At 54.5% G+C, this 24,830-nt stretch overlaps 1 protein-coding gene across 2 annotated transcripts; it reads right to left on the bottom strand.

Annotated features, from left to right (window-relative positions):
• Positions 1-361: 361 nt before the first annotated feature.
• CNNM1 (cyclin and CBS domain divalent metal cation transport mediator 1) lies at positions 362-19,352 on the bottom strand (the record flags this gene model as incomplete). Of its 2 annotated transcripts, none has more annotated exons than XM_082486519.1 (12): positions 362-441; positions 690-806; positions 910-1,023; positions 1,388-1,565; positions 1,780-1,943; positions 2,960-3,022; positions 6,055-6,102; positions 6,281-6,380; positions 6,573-6,742; positions 7,031-7,171; positions 7,717-7,860; positions 17,825-19,352. In XM_082486519.1, the coding sequence occupies 12 exons, from the start codon at positions 19,350-19,352 to the stop codon at positions 362-364; spliced, it is 2,847 nt and encodes a 948-aa protein (XP_082342645.1). The 2 variants fall into 2 exon arrangements, with proteins under 2 accessions (XP_082342645.1, XP_082342646.1); XM_082486520.1 differs by having other exon boundaries at positions 910-1,019; positions 1,390-1,565.
• Between the last annotated feature and the right edge of the window lie 5,478 nt (positions 19,353-24,830).

Genomic DNA, 24,830 nt, shown 5'->3' with positions numbered 1-24,830 from the left:
TGACCTGCTGCTGCTCAAGGCTGCAGCGCCTCTCTTAGCCAGGCTTGGGGATATTGGTACACACACACATTTCTAGCTGTGAAAACACGAGTTAGGGTCTCATTCTGTCTCTGACATCCATTCCTGCCCCAAGGATGGTTGGAGTCTGCTGCTGCATCCCTTGACCCCACTCCAGCCCCCAGCAACATGTCCCTGCGTGCACTCTAAACCACAGCATTTGGATTTGCCGCTTTAAACTTGATTTTACACTATTAAAACTGAGCAATCTCCCATTTGGTGGGGAAGGAGTATCGCACCGAGAGGCAGGTTCCTACCTCCAGTCTGCGTGGGCTCCAGCACTGTGCTCCGGCCACAGTGCTGCTCAGGTGATTAACGGGGCAAGATTGGAGCTCTCTTCTGGTGTCTTCTCATCCTCCGGTGGTGACCGCTGCTTGCGCCCACCTGCAGCAGCAAGAGTGGGTGCTGGGGGCTGAGGGTGCTCATGGTGGGGGGTGCATGGGGTCGGGCCAGGACCAGGCAGCAGCTTTGCCTGCTGCAGAGATGCCACCGAGGAACTGGGCTGCCCTCTGCTCCACGCCAGCCCCATGCAGGGCGTCCCCAGGATGGGGCTGGGGAGAAGCTGTCCCCAGCAGTGGGGTGCCGGGACAGAGCTCTCCCCTGGGTGCTCCCTCCCCGGGTCAGTCACTCACTGAGGGATCTCAGCAGCCTCCTGCCCAGCGTCTCCTCGGAGCTGCTTGGCGATGAGCTGGTCCCGGCCTCTCTGCCCGGCGACTCTGCCTCCAGGACAGTGCCGCAGCACTCACTGTCTGCAAAAGCCCAGCGTGGCTGCAGCGCCCCAGGGCACCGAACCCCTGCCACCCCCAGGGTTGTGCGTGATTGTGTGTGTGTGTGTGTCCCCGCCAGACTCACTCTGCCGCTTGCTGTTCTCCTCGTTGTCAGCCAGCTCCTCCTGGATGAAGGGGATGCCCTCCATGCGCAGGAACACAGACTCGCTGGGACTGCGCGGCCCCTCAGAGCGGCTGCCTGCGGGGACACAGGGCAGGCATGGTGGCAGGGCAGGCAGGCGTGGTGTCCTGGGGCAGGACGCAGCAGGATGCCAGCCGCAGCAGCAGGGCCCAGTGCCAGCGACCCCCGGGGAGCACGAGCGCGTGTGGAATGGGGATTTACGTGCCTGCACACTTGGACCTGTGTACATGTGCAGGCACAGAAGTGTCCGCAGGTGTGTGCGTGCAAATGCCCACGTGCCCCAGTCCATGTGCAAGTGCGTCTTAGTGGTGGTGCACCTGTCATGCCAGTGGGTCCCAGCACGGCCCCCCTGCCCCCCCCGGGGACTCGGGACTCGCAGCATTGGCCCATGGCAGGGAAGGGATGCTGTGAGGTGACTCACACATGACGCTGTTCCTCTCATTCAGGAGGATGGTGGGGTCCTCCTTGGGCGTCTGTGGGGTTCCCCGCGTGGTCGAAGCCTTGGTTGAATCTCTGTCAAAGGCCTCCATGTCGGGGGACTGGGGTGAGCTGTCCATGCGGCTGGCCACCAGCGCATTGTGGTACTGCTGCCGGGTGACCTGGGCACACAGACATGTTTGCCCAGCTCAGCAGGTACCAAGCCGCACCAGGACCTCTCAGGAACTTGGTGGCACCAAACCCCTGGTCAGCAGGAGTTCAAGACCCCCCCAGCACCCACTGGGGACCCACAGGGCTCCTGGGGCACAGCAGGGCGAGAGGGTGCCTGGGCAGAGGTGGCTGGGGTGGGACAGTCCCTGCCAGCCCAGCCGGTACCTTGACAAACTGCACGTCGCAGAGGATATGCACAGAGTAGTCAGGTGTGTAGATGTTGTTGCTGCTGCTGTGGAGCTGCGTGATGCTGCCCCCGTAGTCGCTGTGCTCCCGGTTGGGGGACTCGGAGCGGTTGAGCCCACTGCACCGTGATGGTGACCTGTTCACTGCGGGAGGGGATGGCAGAGAGGCCAAACACTCACTCTCATTCGTGGTGTCACTTGGGTCCCCACTGCTGGTGCATGGCTACGGTGGACCGGTCACCTCCAGCGGCTGTGCCCCACGGACACCAGGGCTGGCAGGGGCCCTACAGGGGACCTGCGGTGAGGTCCTCCTCTGTGCAAGCTCACGGTGGAGACTGTACCATGCCAACCCCATGCAAGCCAAAGGAACCGGGCAGGCATGCATCCGACCCGGCGCTGGCAGCAGAGGGTAGGGCTGCTGCCTGCCTGTCACCCCAACTGACTGACAGCTCTCCTGCTAACACAGGCCTTCTGCACAGCATTTGGCACAAATTCTGGTTGCAGCTGGCAGCCCACAGGGGTTTACTTAACCTGCCTGGAGGGCACGCTCCTGTCCACCCCGGCTCTGACAGAACAGGAGCAGAGGCTGCCGTGGCAAGCTGGCCCGTCACTCACATTGACTGATGGCCTCTGACACGCGGCGTGATGGATTTTGTTCAGTCAGTGATTTATTAGGGAACAAAGGCAGCTTGTTCCTTGCACTGGTGACGTCAACATCGTGCTGACTTTGCTCTGCTGCTAAAACGCCCTTCTACCACCCGGATTGCCAGAAAGCCAGGGAAGCAGGGCCCTGTGCATGCAGGGTTTGCAGGTAACCGTCATCAGAAGCAGCAAGTAGCACGAAAACCCAATCACTGAGTGCAGGAAATTACAGAAACTGCACACCCAAGAAAGCCCAAGCCACCCATGGCTCTCCCTTGTCCCTATCCCATTCTTCTTGGGTTCTGCATCATACTGGGGAGGCTGTGGCAGGGCTGCTGTCCCCAGTGTGCCACTCATGCTCCAACCAGTGAGGGGCTGCCCAGCGTGGGGTGCCGTGGGTGCTCCTCTCCCGGTGCTGCCTGGCATACAGGGTGGAGGGGGCTTGGAGCACCCTGCACAGGGAGCTGGAAAGAGCCTGGCACATACGGAGGTCCCTGCCCAAAGCCATGCCCCGTTACCTGGAGAGCCAGCCAGGGAGTCCCCTCTGCTGAAGGCGAAGGTACGGGACACTGAAACGGGCACTGCAGAAAGAGGGAGGGGGGAGGAAGGAGGAGACAGGAGAAGGCAAGGGACAGATGTGAGGGTGGGGGACAGACCAAGAGGAAGAATGAGAAAAAGACTCATGTGTCAGCAGACCCAGGATGGGGTCCCACCACTGACTCCAGCACACCTTCCCACCTTTCTTACACATTCCTGCTTCTGCTCTGGGGAGGTGCTTGCCAGCCCCGGGGACAGGGACACTGGCAGGGACACAGACTTGAACACTGTAAATGAACAGGCTGCTCTGTCACGAGGTAAGAGCAGGTGAGGCTGGGGGGGGGGGCAGGCCTGTCTGCACAGCCACACATCTCCCTAGAGCCACGGTGTGGGCAGAAAGCACCTTCCTCCCATCGGCGAGTGCTGGCACCCTGCTCCAGCCCTTGGCCAGCCGCTGCCAGGACAGGGGACTTTGTGGTCAGCTTGTGGCACCTGGGAGGTGGGCGGAAGCTAAACCGAGTCACTGTGCTTGGCATGTGGGATTCTGTGTGTGCAGGCAGGTGGCAGAGAGGGAATGTGCTCTGCGACAGCCCCAACCTGCACACAGCCCCACATCAGCAGGCAGGGGCTGGCAGAAGCCCCTCAGCATGATGGAAAGCAAAGGCACCCATGCCGGGCTGCCCGCAGCTCCCTGCAAGGCCCTGGGTCTCAGCAGGCTTGGGGTGATGCTGAGAAGAGCCATGCACAGGGAGCTGTTCTGTGCAGGAACCCACAAGACACCAGGACCCCGCGGCCGGGGCTGCCTGACCCACTGCCACAGAGGGCAAATCACAGGCCATTCACTTTCCACGTTTGACTGCCACCGGTTACAGCAGCAGTGACAATTTCAAGGGCAGGAGTTTCTCCTCCCTGTGACTCGCTGCCTGCAGGGAGCTGCCCTGCTGCCTGCCACGGCATCATCCCTGGGCCACACCACAGGAATGCAGGGCTCCATGGGGGAGCACGGGGAGAGCAACACGCAGAGTGAGCGATGCACTCCTCAACACCTCCCGATGCCTCATCTTTGCTCTCACTGCTGGCAGCACCCACCTCGAAAGCAGTGGGAGACATGAGCCTGCTGGCTGCCAGCCCTCTCCTCCAGCCATGGCCACGCTTCCCCAACACGTCCCTCCTGCCTGGGATGCGCTGCCCTCCCTCCGGCCAACGTGCCTGCAGCATGGCTGCAACACTCTAGGAATCATCTGCTGCTGATGTGATTAATGTTTTTAAATTGCTTTAAAGGTAAAACCCCAGGAAATTTGCCCCACAGCCCCCCTCCTTCCGATCTCCCCACTCCTCCCCCAGTAACTCCTGCTCTGCATCCTCCCCTGGATCGAAACCTCCTGCCAACAGCAGTCCAAGCAAAGGCACCAGCATGAAGTGCTGCCCAGAACAACCTCGTCCAGCCGGGAGCAAAGGACGGGTTGATAACCACCAGCGCTCGCTCCCTGCTCTGACCGCCCGACCCTCCCGCAGCGGGGCCGGCCGTGCCGCGTCAATGCCGCCGCACCCCTGCCCCGGCCACCAATGCCAAAGTTTGCCTGCTGATAAAGTTACATAACAACTGTTAATTAATAACAAATTGCTAAATGCTCAAGGGTTAATGTCTGAATTCTCCGCTGTGACACGCTACTCGTGCTCATTTCTGCTGGGCTGTGCTTTGAGGAGGAAGGAGGATGCCAGCCCGACAAAGGAGATGTGCTGCGACCTCTGCCTCCCCGCCAGCCTCCGCGCTGGCCAGGGGTGCGGCATCGCACACCCAACACACACACGTCCCACGGCGGGCAGAGGTGGCTGGATGGCAGAAAACAACGCGTGACACAGTGTCACGCGTGAGCACGGGGAGCAAAGGAGCCCTGAGCAGCAGCGTCCCGGCAGGCGGCACTGCGGACACGCGTGGACACACCAACACTGCTCACACCCTGCCTGGCCCGTGGTCCATGGGCAGCACTCACTGCCTGAGCCCCAGTGGGCCCTGGGGACATTCTCTGAGGGTACGCGGGCATCAGGACATGCAGCAACATCCCAAGGGCCATTTCATTGATTTCCTCTGTCCAAACCGAGTGTGCTGTGGACGCAGAGGGGAGCAGGAATGTCCACTGAGGGGATAATCCAGCAGCCCACGAGCCAGCCTTGCGAACAGAAGCAAAGGAAGCAGCAAGAAATAGGTGAATTCTAGAGCTGCATGCAGACTGGGACCCACGGGAGTGACAGATACCTGCCCCAAGGGACTCTCCCTCTTCTCTCCATGACATCCCTCCCTATACTTCCCCAAAGGTTGAACTTAGCAGGTTCTTGTTTTGATTAGGCACCCAGAGCATCCTTGTCTTACCATCGGCACTGCAGATCCAACCACAACATCTGGGGTTTAGGATGAGGGATGTGCTGGGCTGGGGATGGGCAGCACCTCTGCCTGCTCCCAAGCCAACAGGCACTAAACGATTGCAGGGGTGATCAGCAAAGAAGTGGGGAGGATCACAGTCTCCTCTGACTGGAGCTCCCTCTTAACTCCTGCAAGCACGGGATCTGCTCGTTAACGCAGCAGCTCTGCAGGCATGGAATTTACCGGGACTAGGGCATCTACTTTTAACTCTGATGAGTTCCCACACTACCACGTGTGAATGGCTCACAGGTAAATTGACCCATCTCTGCAATTCCTGAGGAACTCCTGTTGCCCCGGTGTGGGACCCATGTTCGGCTCAGGCGCTGAGCCTCAGGAACGTTAACAGGTCCAGAGACATTAAGCCAAGATGTAGATGCACCATGCCAGAAGCTGCAGGGTTTACTGCTCCCATCTGTGTGGGCACGCTGCTGCTGGATCCACCCACAGGGATCCAGCGCACGGCTAAAATCTCATAGGGACCTCAAAGTCCCTCTGTGGGGACTTCATTGCATCAACCCTTCACTGAGCTTTTTAAAAGGGGTGACCTTGATGCAGAGCCCGAGCTGCTCTTTGTGGGGTGCAAACCCATGTCTCCTTCAGCCGGACGGTGCTGTGGAGAGATTTTAGAGCCCCAGCCTGCCCCAAAATACTTACGTAGGAAGGAGGATCCAGCCAGGCTGCCCACTTTCCGCACATCGTTATCTGAAACAACAATTGGAAACATAGGCATCGCAGAGGAAGGACTCCTGCCTGCCCCGTGCCCCACAGCAGGGCCACCCCACCCCGTGGCCAGCCCATTCTCCTGGCTACCAGCCAGCCTAGCCCCCACGGAGGCTGCTGAAGTAAAGGCAGGACCGGAGGGAGCCCACAGAGCCCTTACCCGAGGAGACGACAGCCATGATGGCAGGGACACCGTAGTAGGTGAATGCCCCATTCTCAAACCGCAGCCCTTCCTTGCCAACCTCCACCTCCACTTTCCCCTGGAAGGAGAAGGAAAACCCGCTCAGATAGGCACCCTGCGCTCCTGGCCACCGACCCACCTGAGGCTGCAGGGTCCCCCAACACCCTGTACGAGAAGACAGGCATCTCCTCTGGCAGAAGCAGCCCAGAGCAAAGCGGAAAGGAGAGGTGGGCCACCCCTGCCACCCTCAGCTTGCCACTGCCCCGGGCACCTGTAGGATGAGGACGAAGTAGTCGACGGGGCGGTTGCGCTGGTAGAGGTAATGCTCCGCTGCCTTCTTGTTCTTTCGGTCGTACTTGAGCTCCTGGATGACGTTGGGGTGTTTCAGGAGCCGCAGCAGGATCTTCTCAGAGAGGTAGGGGGACTTGAAAGGCTCCACTTCTAGAAGGGAGGTAACACACACTCACTCAGCGGGGCCAGGACTATCGGTAACCCCTCATCCTCTGAGCCGCAAGTCCCCCTTCCCACAGCCTCAGCACCCCACCGCACTGAGGGGAGCCAAGCCCAAACCCATGACGGTGGAGCAGCAGGATGCGCAGGGTGGGGGTCCAGGCAGGCAGAAACTGCTCGCTGAGGGGAAGCCTGACCAAGGAAGGGCTCAGGGTTGCCCTCCCTGTGGGGCTGATGCTGCTGCAGGGAGATTCAGGGCTTGCACAAGGGCAAAGGTACCTGTTGCCATGAACCGGTGGGTAGCCAGGAGGAGCTGCGGGGAGATCTTCACCTTCATCTCGCTGTCCGAGAGCCTGAAGATGGAGAAGTCCTGGGGCTTGCGTCCCCGGTGGGGCACCCGCTCCTTCTTCCGATTGTCCGCTGCGGGGCAGAGAGCAGAGCAGTTGCCCGCTTGCAGCAGCCACAAAGCCACTGCAGTTGCAGGGCCCCATACCACATGCACACGTATATAGAGAGACACGTCTTGCTGCACCCTACGGCAGGGCTGCTGCTGAGCCGTGCGTTACAGCCTTGGGAGCAGCTCCCTGGGGAGGGAGCAGGATGTTGAAACATGCTTCTTTCTCAGGAACAAGTCCTGGGTTGCCCTGGCTGGATGCATCACCCAGAGTTGGAAAGGAGCTTGGAAACCACCCATGGGCACTTCATGCCCGACACATGTGTCCCTGGGTCAGGCCCTGCTCAAACACCAGCTGCCGATGCTGATGCTTCTCTATCTCGAGCATTCGAGACTCCCTGACATCTGACCAGCATCTCTCCATCATTCTTGTCTTTCCCACCATGACAGTGAATTGCTCTGGGGAAGGACCATGATTTGCTCTGGCCTGTTTCCTACCCACATGTCTGTCTGTCTGTGTGGGCTCCCACCCTGGGTCCTGCAACCGCAGTAGCTGCTCTGGGACACTAACTGTACAGATCCGTCTCATCCAGGATCTCGGACTTGATGATCTCCTCAATGACATCCTCCAGGGTGACAATGCCCATCACCTCGTAGAACGGGTCTCCTTCCCCTTCATTGTTCACCCGCTGCACGATGGCCAGGTGGGACTTTCCTGCGGGGGGAGAGCAGAGCGGCAGTGAGACCCTCACCCATGGCGAGAGGGGTCCCCAGCATGGCGGGCCGACAGGCAGGCAGGGCTCGGTGGGAGGCACAGACCACAGCCAAACCACAGCCAGCGGCAGCCACTATCACCCAAACCCACCCCAACCTCACTAACCCAAGGAGGAGGGCTGGACCCACAGCCCAGCCTGACAGGGTTGCTACTCTCCAGGCTGATTTCTAGGTGTCACGGGACTCTCCCTGGCTCTTTTTTGGGGCCGCCTGCTTCCTTCACCCAGGCGACCTGCTGCGAGTCACTCCGTTTAGCTCTGACAGCCTCCTGTGCAGGACTGGTGTGCTTTATGCCAGCTCCCTCTTGCTTACCCTCGGCTTCATTGGCATGACACAACTCTAACAGAGCAATGAGACAGTGTCTTCCAACACAGAAATGTGAGCATGTCCTTGGGCTCTACTGGTTTCCCTCATCCTCCCAGTGTTTTCTCATTCTGTTGTTAATTATCTTTCCTATCAAATTGCCAGGAACAGCTCCCCCACATCTTTCTATCCATCACTGTCTGGATCGATCCTAAAGCTTTTCTTAAAATATGGGCAAAGCCTCCAGCTCCTTGGAACAGCAGCTGGTTTTAATGCAGAACTATGTATGTTTGTTTGCAGCTTTCAGCCCGGCTCCTGCAGAACTCTTGGGTGAACCATCTGGCTGTGGAGGCTGAACGCTTTTCAAGCCATCGGCTTGCACCTGAACGTCTTCTCCAAACCCTGCCCCTCACAGCACCTCCTCTCTGGTACCTTAAACAAGCAGCCTGGGACCAGGACCTTCAGCTGCAATGATGGTGACCCCTGCTTGGAAGTCGCAGCGTTTCTCAACCACAGTTTCATCTTCCTCACTTGTCCCCAGTAAGCTGGCAGTTCTGCTGACACATTCTCAGGCTTCTTGCTTTTGGCATACTTGAAACATCACTATTTGTTTTTGCATGTCCAGCTCTCTGTAAGCTGTTTTGATTTCTTCAACTTCTCCTTTCCTTTATTGTCTGCTCTGATTTATGCTCCTGCTCGGCAGCTTGACCAGAACCCGACTTCCAAGCCACAAACAACTCCTGGGTTTCTAGCTCCAATGTATTCTTGGACCTGCCAACGAACAGCACTGTTTTTCTAACTGCCCCTGTGGCTCCTACACTGCTCAGCAGCACACGCAGGTTCTGAACCTCTAGTTTTACTTAAAATGCTAAAAAAGTCCTTCATCGGCACCACAGCCGACAACTTCCTCTCCCTCTGCTCTGCATCCCCGGGGTCTCCTGTTGCAATGCCTGCACAAACCCAACTGTACTGGGGGCACTGCAGGGATCTCCAGAAAGATGCAAACACCTTATTTTCCCCACGGGCTCAGAGCTGAGCTCCTTGAGCAGCAACAGTCGCCCCAAAGAGGGGCACGTTCCTTCTGCTATGCAGCTGCCTCTGCATCTGCTTCTCCTGTAAAGCCTCCCCGACAAACCCTCCTGCTGCTCTGGGCGAGGGGATGCGAACAGTATTTATGCATAAAGATGCAATAGGGGTGGGCTCCTGCCTGCTGCACAGCTCCCCCCTCGCCCGCTGGTGCCTTCTGGCTCGTCCCCACAGCGGGACGGGGACGAGCGCACCCAGGGCATCCTGGCAGTCCCACCGAACGCGTCCTGCTGGGGACCATGCGACCTTCAAATAACCCTGCCTTGGATCCGAGGCGAGCAAATGATATCTCGCAGCCCAAGATCGGCACTATACATTTCTCACAGCGAAGCTTGGGCATTTTCCACAGTATAAATTCCCTCCTCCTCATACCAAGCTTTTATTGCAAGATTTCAGAGAGCAGCTCACTGCCTCCCACGCCTACAGAATTAGAAACAAGAACATAACATCGCAGCAAGTAGCACCGAGATGCACTTTAAAAAATCAAATCAATAGCCTCAGGGCACTGAAAATTCAGCATGTTCTTTGGACCAGGCTATTTCACTCCTTTCACACAGGGGTTTGTACATGTTGTCTGTTCAGTGGGTAATAAAGCAACACAACTTGTGACTTAAAAAGCAAAAATCAGCGGAGTTGGCCGCACGACAGCAGCAACAGCTACGTTTCATCTTAGCTAAGTCCAACTTTCGAAAATGTCTCCTTTGCCAAACCCCGCTCCCAAACACTGGGGCCATCTGGTCTTCTACAAGTCCTCGGGTGAGCGAGGAGAGGGGAGAAGTTATTTCTTTTGGCTGAAAGCTTGTTGTTAATGACATTTACATGCAACCCAAAACCACCAAGCCCTTACAAAAAGCTTAGGTGCTACTTAAAGGCAGTCAGAGAGTAATGGAGGCAATTCTTTTTTTGGCTAAACACCTACATCGACGCTGTAATTTACTCTAAGGCAGCCTCAGAGAAATGTGATTCCAGCTCCACATTCATGTAACGGCAAATGAGATTATTTAGAAATAACCCAGCACTGTTAGCCTGGGAGGAGACCCACGGTTTCACTGCGCTGGGGGCAGAGCCAGGAGGGCTGTTGGAGTGCTCAAGAGCTCTTTATTTTCACAGAAAATAAACACTTGTAGCCACGCTATAAACCCCCGGGTTTAGGTTTCCAGGCTAACACCCACATTAGAGACGGAGCAGGTACCCAGCGATGGAAAATCGCTGCAATTCATGCGATTGCTCCTGGCCCACACTGAGTGGGCTGATGCTAGCCCCTGCCCGGCCAGCTGGTACTCGTATCACAAACCCCCCCAAACCCCACTCCCAGCCCTCCCAGAGCTGGTGCAAACCACTGCTGCTCCCAGCTGGCCCCAGTTGGGAATGGGCTGACTTGCCCTGATCTCCCACCTGAGGGACATGAGATCCTTTGCAAAATCCTACAAACCAGCTGGGTCCTGCGCCTCCTCCCATCGGCTTTTGAACAGACCTTATAAATTTGGCAGCAGGGGTGGTGGGGGCTTGCAGGTGCCCTGGGTGTATGGCCATGGCTTGTTCCCTCCTGAGCTAGGGATGCTGCCAGGCTTGGCTGATCCTTTTTTCCCAGCCCTGGGAGCTGCTACGCTTGCGCAGAGGAGAAGCAGTGGCTTTTGGAGCAGGTATGAGGGCAGAAGCCGGGCAATCTTACAAAGGGCAAGCAATGTCCAAGGGAGGGTGGCACGGAGACAGACCCAGGGACATCGGAGGGGTCACATTCTCTTCTCTAGTTGTTACCCTGCAGGTCTGCCTCAGTGGGAGATAAATCATTTAAACAAAACTCTGAACTTGATCTAAACCAGTTTTAAGATCTGCGAAGCTGATTCCAAAAACCGTGCTATTGTAACCATTGCTTGATCGCTCAAATGAAATGAATTATAAGGGTGAGCTGCTTCCCCGCTAGCAAGCTGTCGCATGTGAATTTTACAGAGCTATCACTGATGCAGGAAAGCACAGTGAAACACTTGAGAATCAAAGCCTGGGTTTGGCAACGGCTAGAACGAATGGGCAATTAACTTTACTTGCACGAATAGCTCCACCGGCCTCGGCGGGACTGCTCTCGCACAGGAAGTCTATAGGTGATTAAGTGTCTGCTCAGCATGGGATACAACTGTACTAAATTCTTTATGAGCTACATGAAATCTGCTCTTTTCAAACAACAGCTTCAGTGGAAAGTTAATGCCTCAAAAATGCTAAATTACAGGGCTAATATAAACAGCTGAAAGCTTCCGGATGGAGCAAGCATCTGGACAGGTATCTAAAGCTTTTATGCCCATTTTTAGGAGCGTTGTTTTTCATAGGTACCTAGATGACCTTGGGCTCATAGCTCCACCTCAAAGCGTCCTCCCCGATGGGAGAATAGGGTCTGAACACATGGAAATGCCTTTACGTGTGGGAAAGAAAGTGCCGTTGGCTGCAAATATAGCTCTGACTACTTCCTTATCAATTTTTTTTATGTAGGTGCTCTGCCAGAGGAATGTTAAAGATGCTTTAGTCTTGTCTCCCGTTCCACGGGATAAGCATTCTGAGCATGAAATTTATTTTCATGAATTTTTACAGTAAGATCTAAAGCTGTTACTAGGAGATGAAAGGCACAAGCCATGAACCATTTACAGATACAAAATGGAAGACAAAAACAAACAAACAAGAGTAATTGGTAAATAAGCTTGATTCGTGAAACAATCATGATGTAACTGAAATCTATTCTCTGTGTGCCTTTATCAGACCTCTTCTCCGGGCCAGCGGCTGCCAGCATCTCTGTGGCCCCTTGCAGACCTGCATCTGAACTTCTTGAACTGGAAACATGTGCGTGAGTGTGCTCTTGTGTTACCACGACTCCACACGAAGGGAGAAACCACACGCCTGAGGAGTCGCACCTAGAGGCAATGCACATCTACACCTCAGCACGGGGGGAAATAACCAGTAGGGCTGTGGGGGCACTCAGCTCTATGGGGAATCAGAGCTATGCGAAGGGAAAACTGTAAATCCTAATCTAATCCAGACCTTCCACAGAGATGAGAACTTCATCTGCTTACATCTGTCTCTAGCAGAGTTCAAAAGCCTTTCTCACACTCTGCGTTAGTGCTTTTCCTAATCCGAAGGAAAAGTGGGGGAAAGATGGAATATTTGGCATAGCTGATGTATTACAGTTGACAAAACAGACCAACCAGGAGGGTGAGGGGGAGATCAGAGGGGACATGGAGTCTCATCTTCCATCTGCCATACAACAGGGCTCTGACCTCCCGGGTAATGACCCTACCTGCCCACAGACGGTTGGTCCCCTTGCATGTTACTTGGAGCCCAAGGAAGCCTACAAGGATGCTGAGGCTTTTTCAAGCTAAAAAACTGCTATAAGGAGCCAATGCAAAACTGCTTGCTTTGACGCCTGTAGCATAGGCCACTTGACTCTTTACCATGGCTCAGTCTGAAGGCACCTTTGATAGCGCCCAAGAGGGAGATGGCCAGCTAGGTGCCCTCTCTTCCAGTGACGCAGCTCTCCTCTCGCTTTGCTGAACACCTCCCTGGAGCAGGTCTGCTCCTGGGCTTGCTGGGGGGAGTTGCAGCATGAGTCACTGAAACCATCTTTTGTGTATCGACACCTCACCCACTCTCAGCCTGGCAATCACCCATCAGGGCACGTGTTTGGGATAGTTCCTGGGTACGAACCAGCTCCTTAACCCATACAACTGGCTAGGGAGGTCATTGCTTCAGCCCGTCAAGGTGCTCAAGGTAGTGGCTATCATGTTTGCAGAAATCTCTTGAAGGCTGGTTGAAATTTCAAGCTGTGCTTTGCGCTTGCAGTGACTACAAGCTCAGGAGAAGGCCAATAAGAAAAGCAGGTGAAATGGTACTAACCCCAGTTAGTACCAAGTGTTAAGCACCTTCTCCAGCTACCTTCAATTTGTAGAGGTCTAATAGAGGCTGTGGAGTATTTTGAAAAGCTCAGAAAAGACAGAACCGGAGGCAGAACTGTCCTCCACAGGACAGGCTGTTCTCCCTGCTAAGCCAGGAAGTTTGTTTTTAGAGAATTGACTTTCAGTAACTATTAAAAGATGCCAAACCACAGAAGGCTAATTTGAGTTGCACCTCAGCCTCTGCCCGGCTGCAGAAAAATGAATCTAAGAGCAAATTTACACTGTTGCTCTGACAAAGGAAGGTTATTTGCTGAAAGGTGTCATTGTTGTACATAGACCCCCCAAAAAATCAGTCAAGATAATCATAAATGGAAGAGCTCCCCATGAGTCGTTATATCACAGGACTGAAGCTGCAACCTGCGTTGCTTTGGTTATCTTCTAGGGATGGAGGAGAAACAGACTGCATCACCCACAGCACTTCACACTGAATGAAAGCATAAACCTTTCCTCCTAGCTCCCTGTTCCCAAGGGGAAGTTTATCCTACTGGGACCTCATCTGCCCCTCTACATTGCTGTAGCTTGCTAAATATGGTGCAGCTATTTCTCTGGTGCATTAGATAATTCCTCCTGTGAGCCTAGAATAGAGCCAGGTACTTCGGGATGCACCAATACAATTTGCCAACAAATTGTCTCCAAATTTTTTCTACTCCTTCAGTAGTTTCAGCTTCTTCCAGGTGGCAAAGTTACTGCACTGGTGTGTGTTGTGTTGTTTCTAGAGAAGATGGGACACAGACTTTTGTATAGTGTCCTCCACTTAGTGCTTCTATGTTAAACGCAGCACAGCTATGCATGCCTTCCATAATGACCCTGTCTAGCTTGCTTGAAAACATGGCAAATTGGCTGTCCAGGCTTCATTATTTCTGAGTTAATTTCATTGAGTTTTGATGAGATCAAGTCAAAACCATCATCTAGCATAAGCCGTTCCCACCTCCAGCTAGACCTGCCTCATGCTGCTGTAATGCTGTTTTTTCAGTGTGGTTTTAGCAGCTGCCCTCCTCTTTTGGGCTGTGGGCTGAAGTCCAAGCTGCCCTCTCGCGGGCCAGCCCTCCCCTCTGCTGCTGTTCGCAGCCTTCTCTAGGTTGTTCTCAGCTCCCATTAATGCCCCCAATGTAACCATCTTCCTTCAGGAATTAAAGCCAAGGGAGAGACATTGAACGATGCCAGGAGCAGCAGGCTTGGGAAGGAGCAGATGCAAAGGGTTTGGCCAGTTCTGCCGTGATGGGGCAGGGACCAGGTTTTGTCAACCAGGAGCTCACAGCCGCTCTTGGGTGCCGTAACCACTCCGGGCCATGAGCTCCCTAGGTGCTACTGAAGCGTACACCTCTATTTTCATACAGTTTAAATGTCTTGGCAAGCTGATGCTATAGAAGCGTCCACCCCCCAAGACCGTGGAGGGTAATCCCACCTACACAGGGTCCTGCTGGGGGAGAGGGGATTCGCAACTCATACACGGACTAAACTCAAGGCAAATGTCAAAGCCTCTTAATGGGACTGAGCTCAAACGAGGTTGGGTGGGAGCACACCTGGAAAACTTCCCTTCAAACCCTGCTATGAAAGACCAGTGAGGAAAAAAAAGAAAAACAAACAAAAAAAGGCTGATAATCTTCATAGCTAGGACAGCACGTCAAGAGAAAAGAAATGCATCAGGTAAACAAGGATAAGACAGTGTGATATTGGTGAGTAGGAGGAGAGGCATGAAAGGGAAAGTGCTGCCGGAGGTGTGAGCAAGAGTCCCGAAGTGCTGTATTTAATCATGCCTTGACATTTTCAGTGAGAAAGAACAAATGTTTGTGTACTGTGGCAAGGAGCTCTGGCAGTGAATTTGTGTAACTTATACATTATGCAAAAAAAAAAAAAAAAAAAGACATTATGGGTTTAGTGGATATGGCAGAACATTAATCATTAGTGAAACTGATCAAAAGTATTCATTGCTATCCAGGAAAGAAAGATATAAAAAGTGATGGGCATTTTGTATAAACACTGTAATAACAAAAAGAAATAAAGGATACAAAACCTGTTTGAATTAATCATGGGAGAAGGAAAAGAAAGCTGGCAAGGTTTCTCTAGAGGTTTGTCAGGGACCTAAGGACCTGGAGGTGGTTATCCATGCCCATCCTTACTGAAGACTTTAATTTCCTAGAAAGAGACCGGGCCTTATCAGTGGGAGCATTTGCTGTCCTGCAGGCACCTTGGATGTGTGAAATGATGAATGCCTTCATTAAGCACTCGCTGAACCAACAAGCAATCAGCCTACTCCCTAATTAGCGGACGTGTCACAGAAGACCTGGCCATGGAAAGCAACCTTGATTGGATCAAACAAGATACTTCACCATAATTCAAACGGACACATAAAAGGAGACACTGATGAAGATTCTTAATTACAAATGGGAAATCTTTATTTTAGAAATTAAGTAGTCAAGTGAACAGGGCTGAAACGGCAGTGGATGGCACTGGAGGCTGCTGGGAGAAAACGTCTGTCGCAGTGCGGGAGCCAACACAGGAACCTGTATTTGGAACTGGGAAAAGAGAGTTTAGGAGGGGTTCAGGGCTGGGCTGGGGGGTGACTATCTACAAACACAGGGTGCTGGGGGTGACCAACTGCCTACAAATAAGGGAAAGATGAATCGGAAGAGAACAGCAACACCTGGGAAGAAGAACATTTGGGGTAAGAGCTGGAATTGCTAAACAGCACACTGAGTTAGATACTAAGACCCAAGCAAGGCTTTTCAGCCACGTAATTTAGAAAACACAAGGAGAAATGAGGTGGGAGGAGAAATAAGTTTTAGGAAGAGCTCTACGTAGGGGCTGTAGCAAAACACCCCAGAAGGCCATGATGGTAAACAGATGTAAAGGAGGAAGAATCTGAAGTGAAATGCCAAGAGTTTAATGGAGCAAAGCTGAAGAAGGATGGATAATCTTCAGTTGAGATGAGGAGTAGCATGTGAAAGTGTAGGGCAAGGCAGCAAGGCTTCTTAACGCACCTGTCAGCTGAGGGAGCAACACCCACAAAACACCTCTGAGCAGGGAAGAGAGGACGGCAGGCAAAGGGCAGTGAGCTAAGCAACCGCAAGTCTATTCCTATGGGTGCATTGATCCATAGGGTACCAGTCTGTAGGACAAATCTGGAGGGGGAAGCAGTTGAATACATCAAAGTAAATCAGATAAAGTGCAGGGGAGGGTGACCGAAGGGGATTGTGCCAAAGTCATGTGACAAGTTTGGTAACACCAAACTCTCCAGACAAGGGAGAGGTAGCAGAGACCTCAGCTGAACTTCAGTAATGTTGTAGTACCATGCGGGAAATCAACGTTAAGAAGGAACTGCAAAGCACGTAAGGAATTAGGAAGAGGGGAGACAACTGGTTATGTTAGAAGAGGCATGGAGGGTGGTGGTAGAAACTACTGCAGCTCACCAAAGTTGTACCCAGAGAGCAATCTTAATGCTTTTGCTAACAGACTTGATATAACAAACAGGAATTTGCAGATTTGCACCGTTGGGAGTCTCCAGTCATGCCGAGGGGCAGAGAGGGTCAGTGTTGTGTGCCACACTGAGCTCCTCTCCCCGTGATCCCAGGAGGCAGAGGAGACGCAGTTGTGCGTCTCCAGAGAGGATGCTGACCTGCATGTATCTGATGATCACTTTCCTGGCGCACAAGAAATGCCCTATCCTCCTCTCCTCCCAGCTCTAAAAACGAGCATGGAGATGACTCACAGAGAGGCTTTCTCTGTATCAGGTTGGCCTTTTTCACATGATCAGCTCTGCTTGTGGCGGCAGATCGGCCCCAGGCAGTCCCGGAGCCAGCGCTGTCCTCCTGCATTACATAACGCAGGATGTCACTGCTGCAGCCATTTCTTAAAGACTCACTCACCACGGTATGACGTACCGAGTAACGCGCAGCAAAACACAATTCCCAGCGGGGGGAGGCGACCACATGCTGTGTGTATTCTCAAGGTATGGTTAATGAAATACAGCCCTCAGCATCTCTAGGGCTGCTGGCAGCTGCTGGATGATGAATATTGTCACAGCTGCAAAAATGTACAGCTCTTTCTAAGGGTTTAGGCTTTTCTTCTTCCTTCAAACCACCTGCACGGAAACACTTTCTAGACCTGCTTCTCACTGCTAAGCTGTAAACGCGAGAGCTAAGTAACGAGATGCAATCTCCTGCCGTAAAATCCTCCGCACAGAACACAGTGGCGAACACTGCCTTGCCTGGGCAGGGGTGCGAGGCAGGCATTGTGCCCACGCTGCCAGGCCTCTGCAGAGACAGCAGCCCTGCAGGACAGGCTCAACTGCTAAGCCAGCAACTTCTGAGGCCGAAGGCTCTTACAGTGTCCATAACATCACAGGCATGACCAGCACTGCAGGCCCTTGATCCACCCAGGGGCTGTTCCACCAGGTGACACCAGGGTCATGGCGACACCAGCGCATGCAGGGCCCAACTCCCCCCAGCACCCCCGGTACCTGCCGGGTCCTGCCAGGAGGCGATGCAAGGTGGGCCACGGGGGACTGCTCACCAAGGAACCTTTGGGGGTGCAGAAGGGGGTGCAGAGGGAGCCCGGGGGGTGGCGGCCCCGCAGCCTCACCCTTCTTGAACTCCTCAAGCAGCGTGTCGAGGCGCGTGTCGTTGAAGACACAGTGGAGCGGGCGGCGGTAGAAGCGGGTGACAGTCTGCAGTGGGGTGCAGTCGTCGGGGTCAACGAAGGCCAGGTCCTTGACAAAGAGCAGGTCAACGATGTTGTCGCGCCGGTCACCCTCGTAGACAGGGATGCGAGTGTAGCCGGAGCGGAGGATCTCGGAGACGGTGGCGAAGTCCAGCACGGCATCGGCGCGGAGCATGAAGCAGTCGGCCAGCGGCGTCAGCACGTCCTCCACCACCTTGGTGCGCAGCTCCAGCGCGCCCTGCACCATGGCCAACTCCTCCCGCACCAGGTCGCCGTGGGGGCCGGCGGCGCGCAGCGTCTCCAGCAGCCGCTCCCGCGTGGAAAAGACACTGAGCTCCTGCCGCAGCGCCCAGTCCAGCAGCCGGCTGAGCGGGTAGCAGAGGGGGAAGGCGGCCAGCATCAGCAGCCGGGTGAGGCAGAGGGTGCGGGAGGCGATGGCCAGCCCGTGCCGGGAGCAGACCGAGTAGGGCAGCACCTCGCCGCCCAGGAACACGGCGGCGGCGCACAGCAGCACCGGCAGCCAGGGAGCACCCCGCGGCCCGCCGGCCACCGCTGCCGCTCCGCCGCCGGGCAGCGACGCGCAGAGCCAACCGGCCAGCGCCGCGTTGGCCCCCGCCTGCCCCAGCAGCAGCGTGCACAGCAGGTAGGTACCGCCGCCGCCCCGCACCGCCTGCACCCGCCGCGCCTGCTCCCGCTCGGCGGCCGAGCCGCTGTTGCGCAGGACGCGGAGCTCCAGCGGGTCCAGCGAGAGCAGCGAGAGGCGCAGCCCACTGAACAGCGCCGACAGCCCCAGCAGCAGCAGCGCGCCCAGCGCCCGCAACCAGCCCGCCTCCGGCAGCGGCAGCAGCCAGGCGCCCAGCGCCGGGGCGGCCGGCCGGACCCGCAGCAGGAACCCGCCCGCCGCCCCGTGGTGCGCCCAGGCCCGCCCGTCCCAGGCGCACAGCGAGAAGAGCCGCCCGCCCGGCGCCGCCGCCGCCGCCTCCCCCTTCCGCGGCTCCCGCACCCGCACCTCGGCCAGCGCCGAGCCCGCCGCCCCGCCCGACCGCAGCGGCCCCACCACCTCCACGTCCGAGGCCCAGGCGCTGCGCTCCCGGCACCGCTCCGCCGGGCCCCGCGCCGTCTTGCCCCCCCCCGCCGCCGCGGGGGCCGCCTCCTCGATGAAGACCAAGCGCGGCTCCCGCTCCCCCGCCGGCCCGCGGCTGCCGTTGCCCTCGGGCGGCGGCTGGAAGTAGAGGCGCAGTAGGAAGCGGCTGCCCTCCGCCGCCTGCACCGCGCCGCCCTCCAGGGACACCCGGCCCGGTGCCGTGTCCTCGGGCCGCAGCCCCAGCAGCCAGGCGGCCCCGGCCGGCGGCCGCGGCGATAGCGAGAAGAAGAGCAGCAGCACGGCGCCCCGGCTCCGGCCCCAGCCCCAGCCGCCGCCGCCTCCGCGCCCCGGGCCCGCCGCCGCCATGCCGCTGCGCCGGCACCGCAGCGCCCGCCCGCCGCACCGGGACTGCAGCGGGGAGCCGGCGCGGCGCGGCACGGCGGCACACGTGGGCCGGGGGGGCGGGCAGCCGCCGCGCCACGTGCGACCGGGAGCCGGCCCGCAGCGCCCCGGCGGGAGGGGCCGGTGGAGCGGGGCTGCCGGGGCGCTTACCCCCCCGGTGGAGGGGGAGGGCGGTTCGCCTTCCACCCCGGCACGGCCCACGCGGGAGCATCCTCACGGCGGGCGGCACTGCGCGGTCGTCCCCCCGCCCCCATCTGGTGGGACGGCAGCGGGGCTGCCCGGGAGTCCATCCCCGGGGGTACGGGGCTGCCACCACCACCACCCCCGGTAGGTAGAGAGGGCGGCGGGCCCCGGGCAGCGAGCCCGGCCACAGCCACCCGCGCTCGATCCCGGTGTCATTCCGGGAGCGCGGTGAGGGCCGGCCGGGCACTGCTTGTGGGGGTCGGGGGGGCGGCGGCTGCGGTCGAGGTTTGCTGAAAGACTTCTGCCAGCAGTATGCAGAGCTGAGATTTGGGGTCAGCCTCCGTCTGTTACCAGCCGAGGCCCAACTCTTCAGCTTTTCAGTTAAAATTCATCTCCCTTCTTCCCGTGGGACTGAATGTATTTATTTATTTATTTTTAATGGGGGGTGAATAGTCGTTAGGTTTGCAGTCTTGGTAGGAAACAAATGTACCACGCTATAGCTAACATTTATTCTCATGTCTAGACCTGATAGAGAATATGATACGCAAATGGGGTTTATCAACTTCAGAAGTATGTGCTGAAGAAGGCACTTAGGGACTGTCGAACCTTTTGAGTCTTCCCTGGACCAACACCCACGACAACCTTGAAATGAGGCTGGGGAACTGGAAGAGTCAGTTGCTTTCAACTATAACAGGCTCACAAGAGGAAAAGCAGGAAACTAGTCAGAAAATGTCATGGATGAAAAGGAAGTGCTCCAAAAGTTCTGATTATTTGCTCATTATCGCACCCATGAAAATGGGCCACTTTCTGTGTCAGTATGTCAGCTGGGAGATAGGCATGAAAAGCTGCCAGGGAGATCTGTTCCTTGCTGTATTAGGAGAGACTCTTCACCCTCTCTGGGAGAGGCAGCTAAATTTTTTCCAAATGTGATTAATTCCCTGGGATTTCACAGGGGTCGTGTGCTGCTTCACAAGCTCTTGCTGATGTCCTCCTTTCTGACTGCCCCCTAGCTCCAGTGGGGAAAAGCTGCCTGGTGCTCTACCTGGGCATGGTTTATGGAGGAGCCAACTGGTAACTTTATCATAGAATCACAGAATGGTTTGGGTTGGAAGGGACCTTAAAGATCATCTAGTTCCAACCCCCCTGCCATGGGCAGACACACTTCCCACTAGACCAGGTTGCTCAAAGCCCCATCCAACCTGGCCTTGAACACTTCTAGCCTGTCTTCATAGGAGAGGTGCTCCAGCCCTCTGATCATCTTTGTGGCCCTCCTCTGGACATCCTCCAATAGGTCCATGTCCTTCTTATGTTGAGGGCTCCAGAGCAGGATGCCGTATTCCAGGTGGGGTCTCACGAGGGCAGAGTAGAGGGGCAGAACCACCTCCCTCGACCTGCTGGCCACACGGCTTTTGATGCAGCCCAGGATCTGGTCGGCCTTCTGGGCTGTGATCGTGCATTGTTGGCTCACCTGACCCCAGCTTACACCACCCGAGGAACAGATCTTACAAACTGTCCTAAGCAGTACCCGGAGTGACGAAGGACAAGCTCAGTCTGCTCCTGCCTTTCTGCCTGCAGGTGGTGGGGACGAGCACATGGCTGCTCCTTCCTTATTAGGACCCTGTGGGAACTACTGTCTGAGACCATCCCAAATGTTTGAAACTGCAGGCTGTCATCAGCATTGAATTTCTCACAGATTTCTTGATGCTGTGAATATTGTAAAGCCAATCTGGTTTTGTGCAGCACTGCCACAGCATTTTGGATCGCTGTTTGGAAGCTGTATACCCGTGTCAGTAGTTACTCATCTTTATTAACTTGCAGATTAGATTCCTGAAAGATTTTCTAGTGGTGAGTTTCTCAGCATAGAAACTGAAGGCTGTGAATTACAGGCTTGCTTTTTTAGTTAAGTAAGTACTTGGAAAGTATTCTTGTCCCTAGTACCCTTGTCAGCAGAAATCCTCGGACAGCCGTTTGGAAACCGCTGGTCTAGGCTAGTACAAAACAAAAAAAATCCCACATGGCACTGCAGGAGGAGGAACCACAAGGTGGCAATCTCTCTCCGTACTTCTAGTGGCAAAATAAACCTCTGGCAAAAAAAATCTCGGACAGCAGCCGTATAAAGCTGCAGAGACGTTGGTCACATCTTGTATCTTTCAGAGTCGCGGGAACATTCATTTCGATACTGTTTTTTGTCTCCTGAATGCTTTTCCCTTTAGGCTGAAACTCTCGGGCTTGGAGAAGTGGCAGTGGAGGCTGCTCTTTGCTGGCTTTTCCATCCTTTGGCCCAAAATGGGCGCCAGATGTTGCTTGTTAGATTGCTAACTACCAGTACTGCTTGCGTGCATGCTGGCAGAGCTACTGTGTGCTTGGAGAGAAAGTTTCCTCCTCCACTGGAGGCACTATCTGTAGCAGCTGGTTCAGAGTATTGCTAACCTCGTGTTCTATTAACGTGCAATACAACAGTTGTGTCAGGATGCAGCTTCATGCAATGAGTTAGAACACAGGAAGTTCCGTTCAAATACACGGAAAAACTTCTTTACGGTGAGGGTGACAGAGCACTGGCACAGGCTGCCCAGGGAGGTTGTGGAGTCCCCTTCTCTGGAGATTTTCAAGACCCGCCTGGATGCAGTCCTGAGTAATGTGCTCTGGGCAATCCTGCTTTAGCAGGGGAGTTGGACTAGATGATCTCTAGAGGTCCCTTCCAACTCTGATGATTCTGTGATTCTGTGTGTGATTCTGTGAGACACCTCAAGGGGAGCAAAATAACCTGGATGTTAGGACTGGGCGGTGACCTGTAGGTTGAGCATGGCATACGGTCTCAAGGGGACTGCAACGCCTTTGTGCCAATAGCTCCACTCCCCCAAAAATGTAGCCAGAGAGGGTAAAAACACGGAAGAGAAATAATGCTCAGTTTGGGGTGGAGCTGCCCTGGTCCTGCATCATCAAACACCATCTGTTGCAATGAGCTCCATCTCGATCAGGACATAGTTGTGTTGTTGCCAGATGTGAGCTTACATGTGCTACATGTAAAAGTAAACTGGTGCGAAAGCTGTGGTCTGATGTGCTTTCAGTAGGATTTGCCCTGCATAAGTGACGACGTGCTAGCCAGCCTCTCGCTGAGAGGATGCGCTCCAGAAGTTGCAGGTGTGTGGCTGGAGCGTGTTCAATGATTCAAGATAGGAAATATCTTCCAAAGCTCCAAATAAGACAAAACAAACTGAGCTTTAGCACATACTCAATTGATTGACTCTTTGGCAAAGTATGTCGTGAATTTGCAAGGCTCTCACTGAGGCCCGTCCCGGCTGTATCCTGCCTGGTGAGTCCTTCAGCAAGCACGGCACAGCTGTCCTTGTTTTCTTCTTATGCTGAAGTCTCCTTCTTTTACCTGTTCTCCTCCTATGACATTGCTCTTCAGTTAGGAGTAATAACCTGCTTCCCCCTCACCAGGACTGCTCGAGTTCTGCTTTACACCGTGTCTGCCACCACTGAGCTCCTTCTGTGTCGCAGCATCCACATCCCCTGCAGCGGGGACATCTCTGATTGCAGCTTTCCTCTTCCAGCTCTTGACTGTGCAGGTCCAGGCAGGACCTGGAGGAGGTGGGAAACGTGGCCATGGGAAGTTTTGTAAAGTCCTTTCACATCACCTTGACTTTAAGGTCTGAAGCCAGATTCCCAGAGGCTGTAGGTTGCAATTTGCTTCCTTTCTGGTTGATGGGAGCCGAAGGGGTCTGCTGGTCCTCTAGAAAAGGGCCAGGAGCCACCAGGGGACTGCTAGTGGGGATAGAAATGTTAGCAATCCAAATCATGATGGGAAACAGAAGGAGTAAAGAAAATCTGGATTCTTTTTTTTTTTTTTCCCCCGGAAAGCGGGAAGAAATCTAGCAAGCACAAGGCTGGCTTCTCCTGGAACATGTGTGCGATGTGACTGTCACTAACGCTCTGTAGCAAGCCGAGAGAAGATACTTTCTCCAAGTAAGTGAAGTAAGCACTGAGATGTGGGATATATGATAACTTCTGAGGCAGAAGGAATAAGACCCCAGGCAAAGGAGCTCCAAACAGTGCACTGTGTCTTTTTTTTTTTTTTTTTTTTTTTTTTTTCCATCTCTGAGTCTGTGGTGTTCAATTTTAACCCCTTTTCTCTATCCTGACCATGGCTGCTGCAGGTTTGCAAAGCTTTACCCAGCCTTCTGGATGATGACGTGTTAAGCGCTTGGTTTGTGATAACCAATTTTCTTCTGAAATGATACCAAAAGTCTGCTGTTTTGATTTAAACTGTTTTCCAAGGATTTTGGTTAATGACAACAGACAGTCCACTCCAAGAGAATCTAACTTGAGGAAGCCATGAAATTTAATTCATTTCTGCAACTTAAATATATAATCAGTGACATATGGTAATACTAAATTCAGGGGGAATTGTCATTGTTTAAGTCAAATTTCTGCATTCAGTCAAAACCCAATAGTTGTAACATCAAACTGTAGTTTCCATTGTACAGGAAATAAAGCATCATTTTTTTTCAAAGAAAATAGACATGCAATTGCATGCCTATTACATTGCTTACACAGCTTTATTTTTAGCTTTCTCCACGTTGCTGTTACTAAAGGGCTAACAGAAGGGAAACTCTGGAGGGAGAAGAAACCAGGCAACACCCAGATCCTGGTAGAAAGGACAAAGGAGATGTCTGTGCTATGAATATATGCTCTTTCCCTGCAATTGTTTCTGGGTGATAAGGTACTGTGCCTGGGCTAGGGACCCTGAGCCTTCCCCTCGCTTCTGCAGCCCCGCCAGCCCCGAAGCAGCGCTGAGGTGAGGCCACTTTGCTCTAAGGGCTGTGGAAATGCTTCTCTCAGAGCTCTTTGTCATCATGAACACTCCTCCGCTGCCCCGTTGCTCCTGAGACGGAGGAAGGAACTATTTGCTTGGTCATAGTCAGGAGGAGGGATGGGGTTTATGTCAGATTTGTGTGAAGCTGCAGGCAGACTGTGTTTTTGCATGGTTAGAGAATCCCAAAGAGATTCCCAGATTCTGTACTTTTAACCTTACGAGTGGTGCTTGCAGACATTCGTCACTCTACCACTGCCTTAAAGAGGAACAGATCAGGAACTTAACTGCTGTTACTGGAATTTGCGCAGAAGGATGTTTGCTTTTTCAGGATTTATTTGAGAGCTTATGCTGGACAATGGAAGCAGAGTATTGTTTTAAGGTCTATTCAGCATCAGCCCATCTCCTCTTTGCTCCGTTAGTACAGCTCAGTGAAGTACTGC

Source organism: Vanellus vanellus (assembly GCF_965231255.1).
Source record: "Vanellus vanellus genome assembly, chromosome: 7".
NCBI classification, from domain to species: domain Eukaryota; kingdom Metazoa; phylum Chordata; class Aves; order Charadriiformes; family Charadriidae; genus Vanellus; species Vanellus vanellus.
Note: the sequence above shows the minus strand (reverse complement) of the source record. Positions and strands in the feature narration are given on the sequence as shown.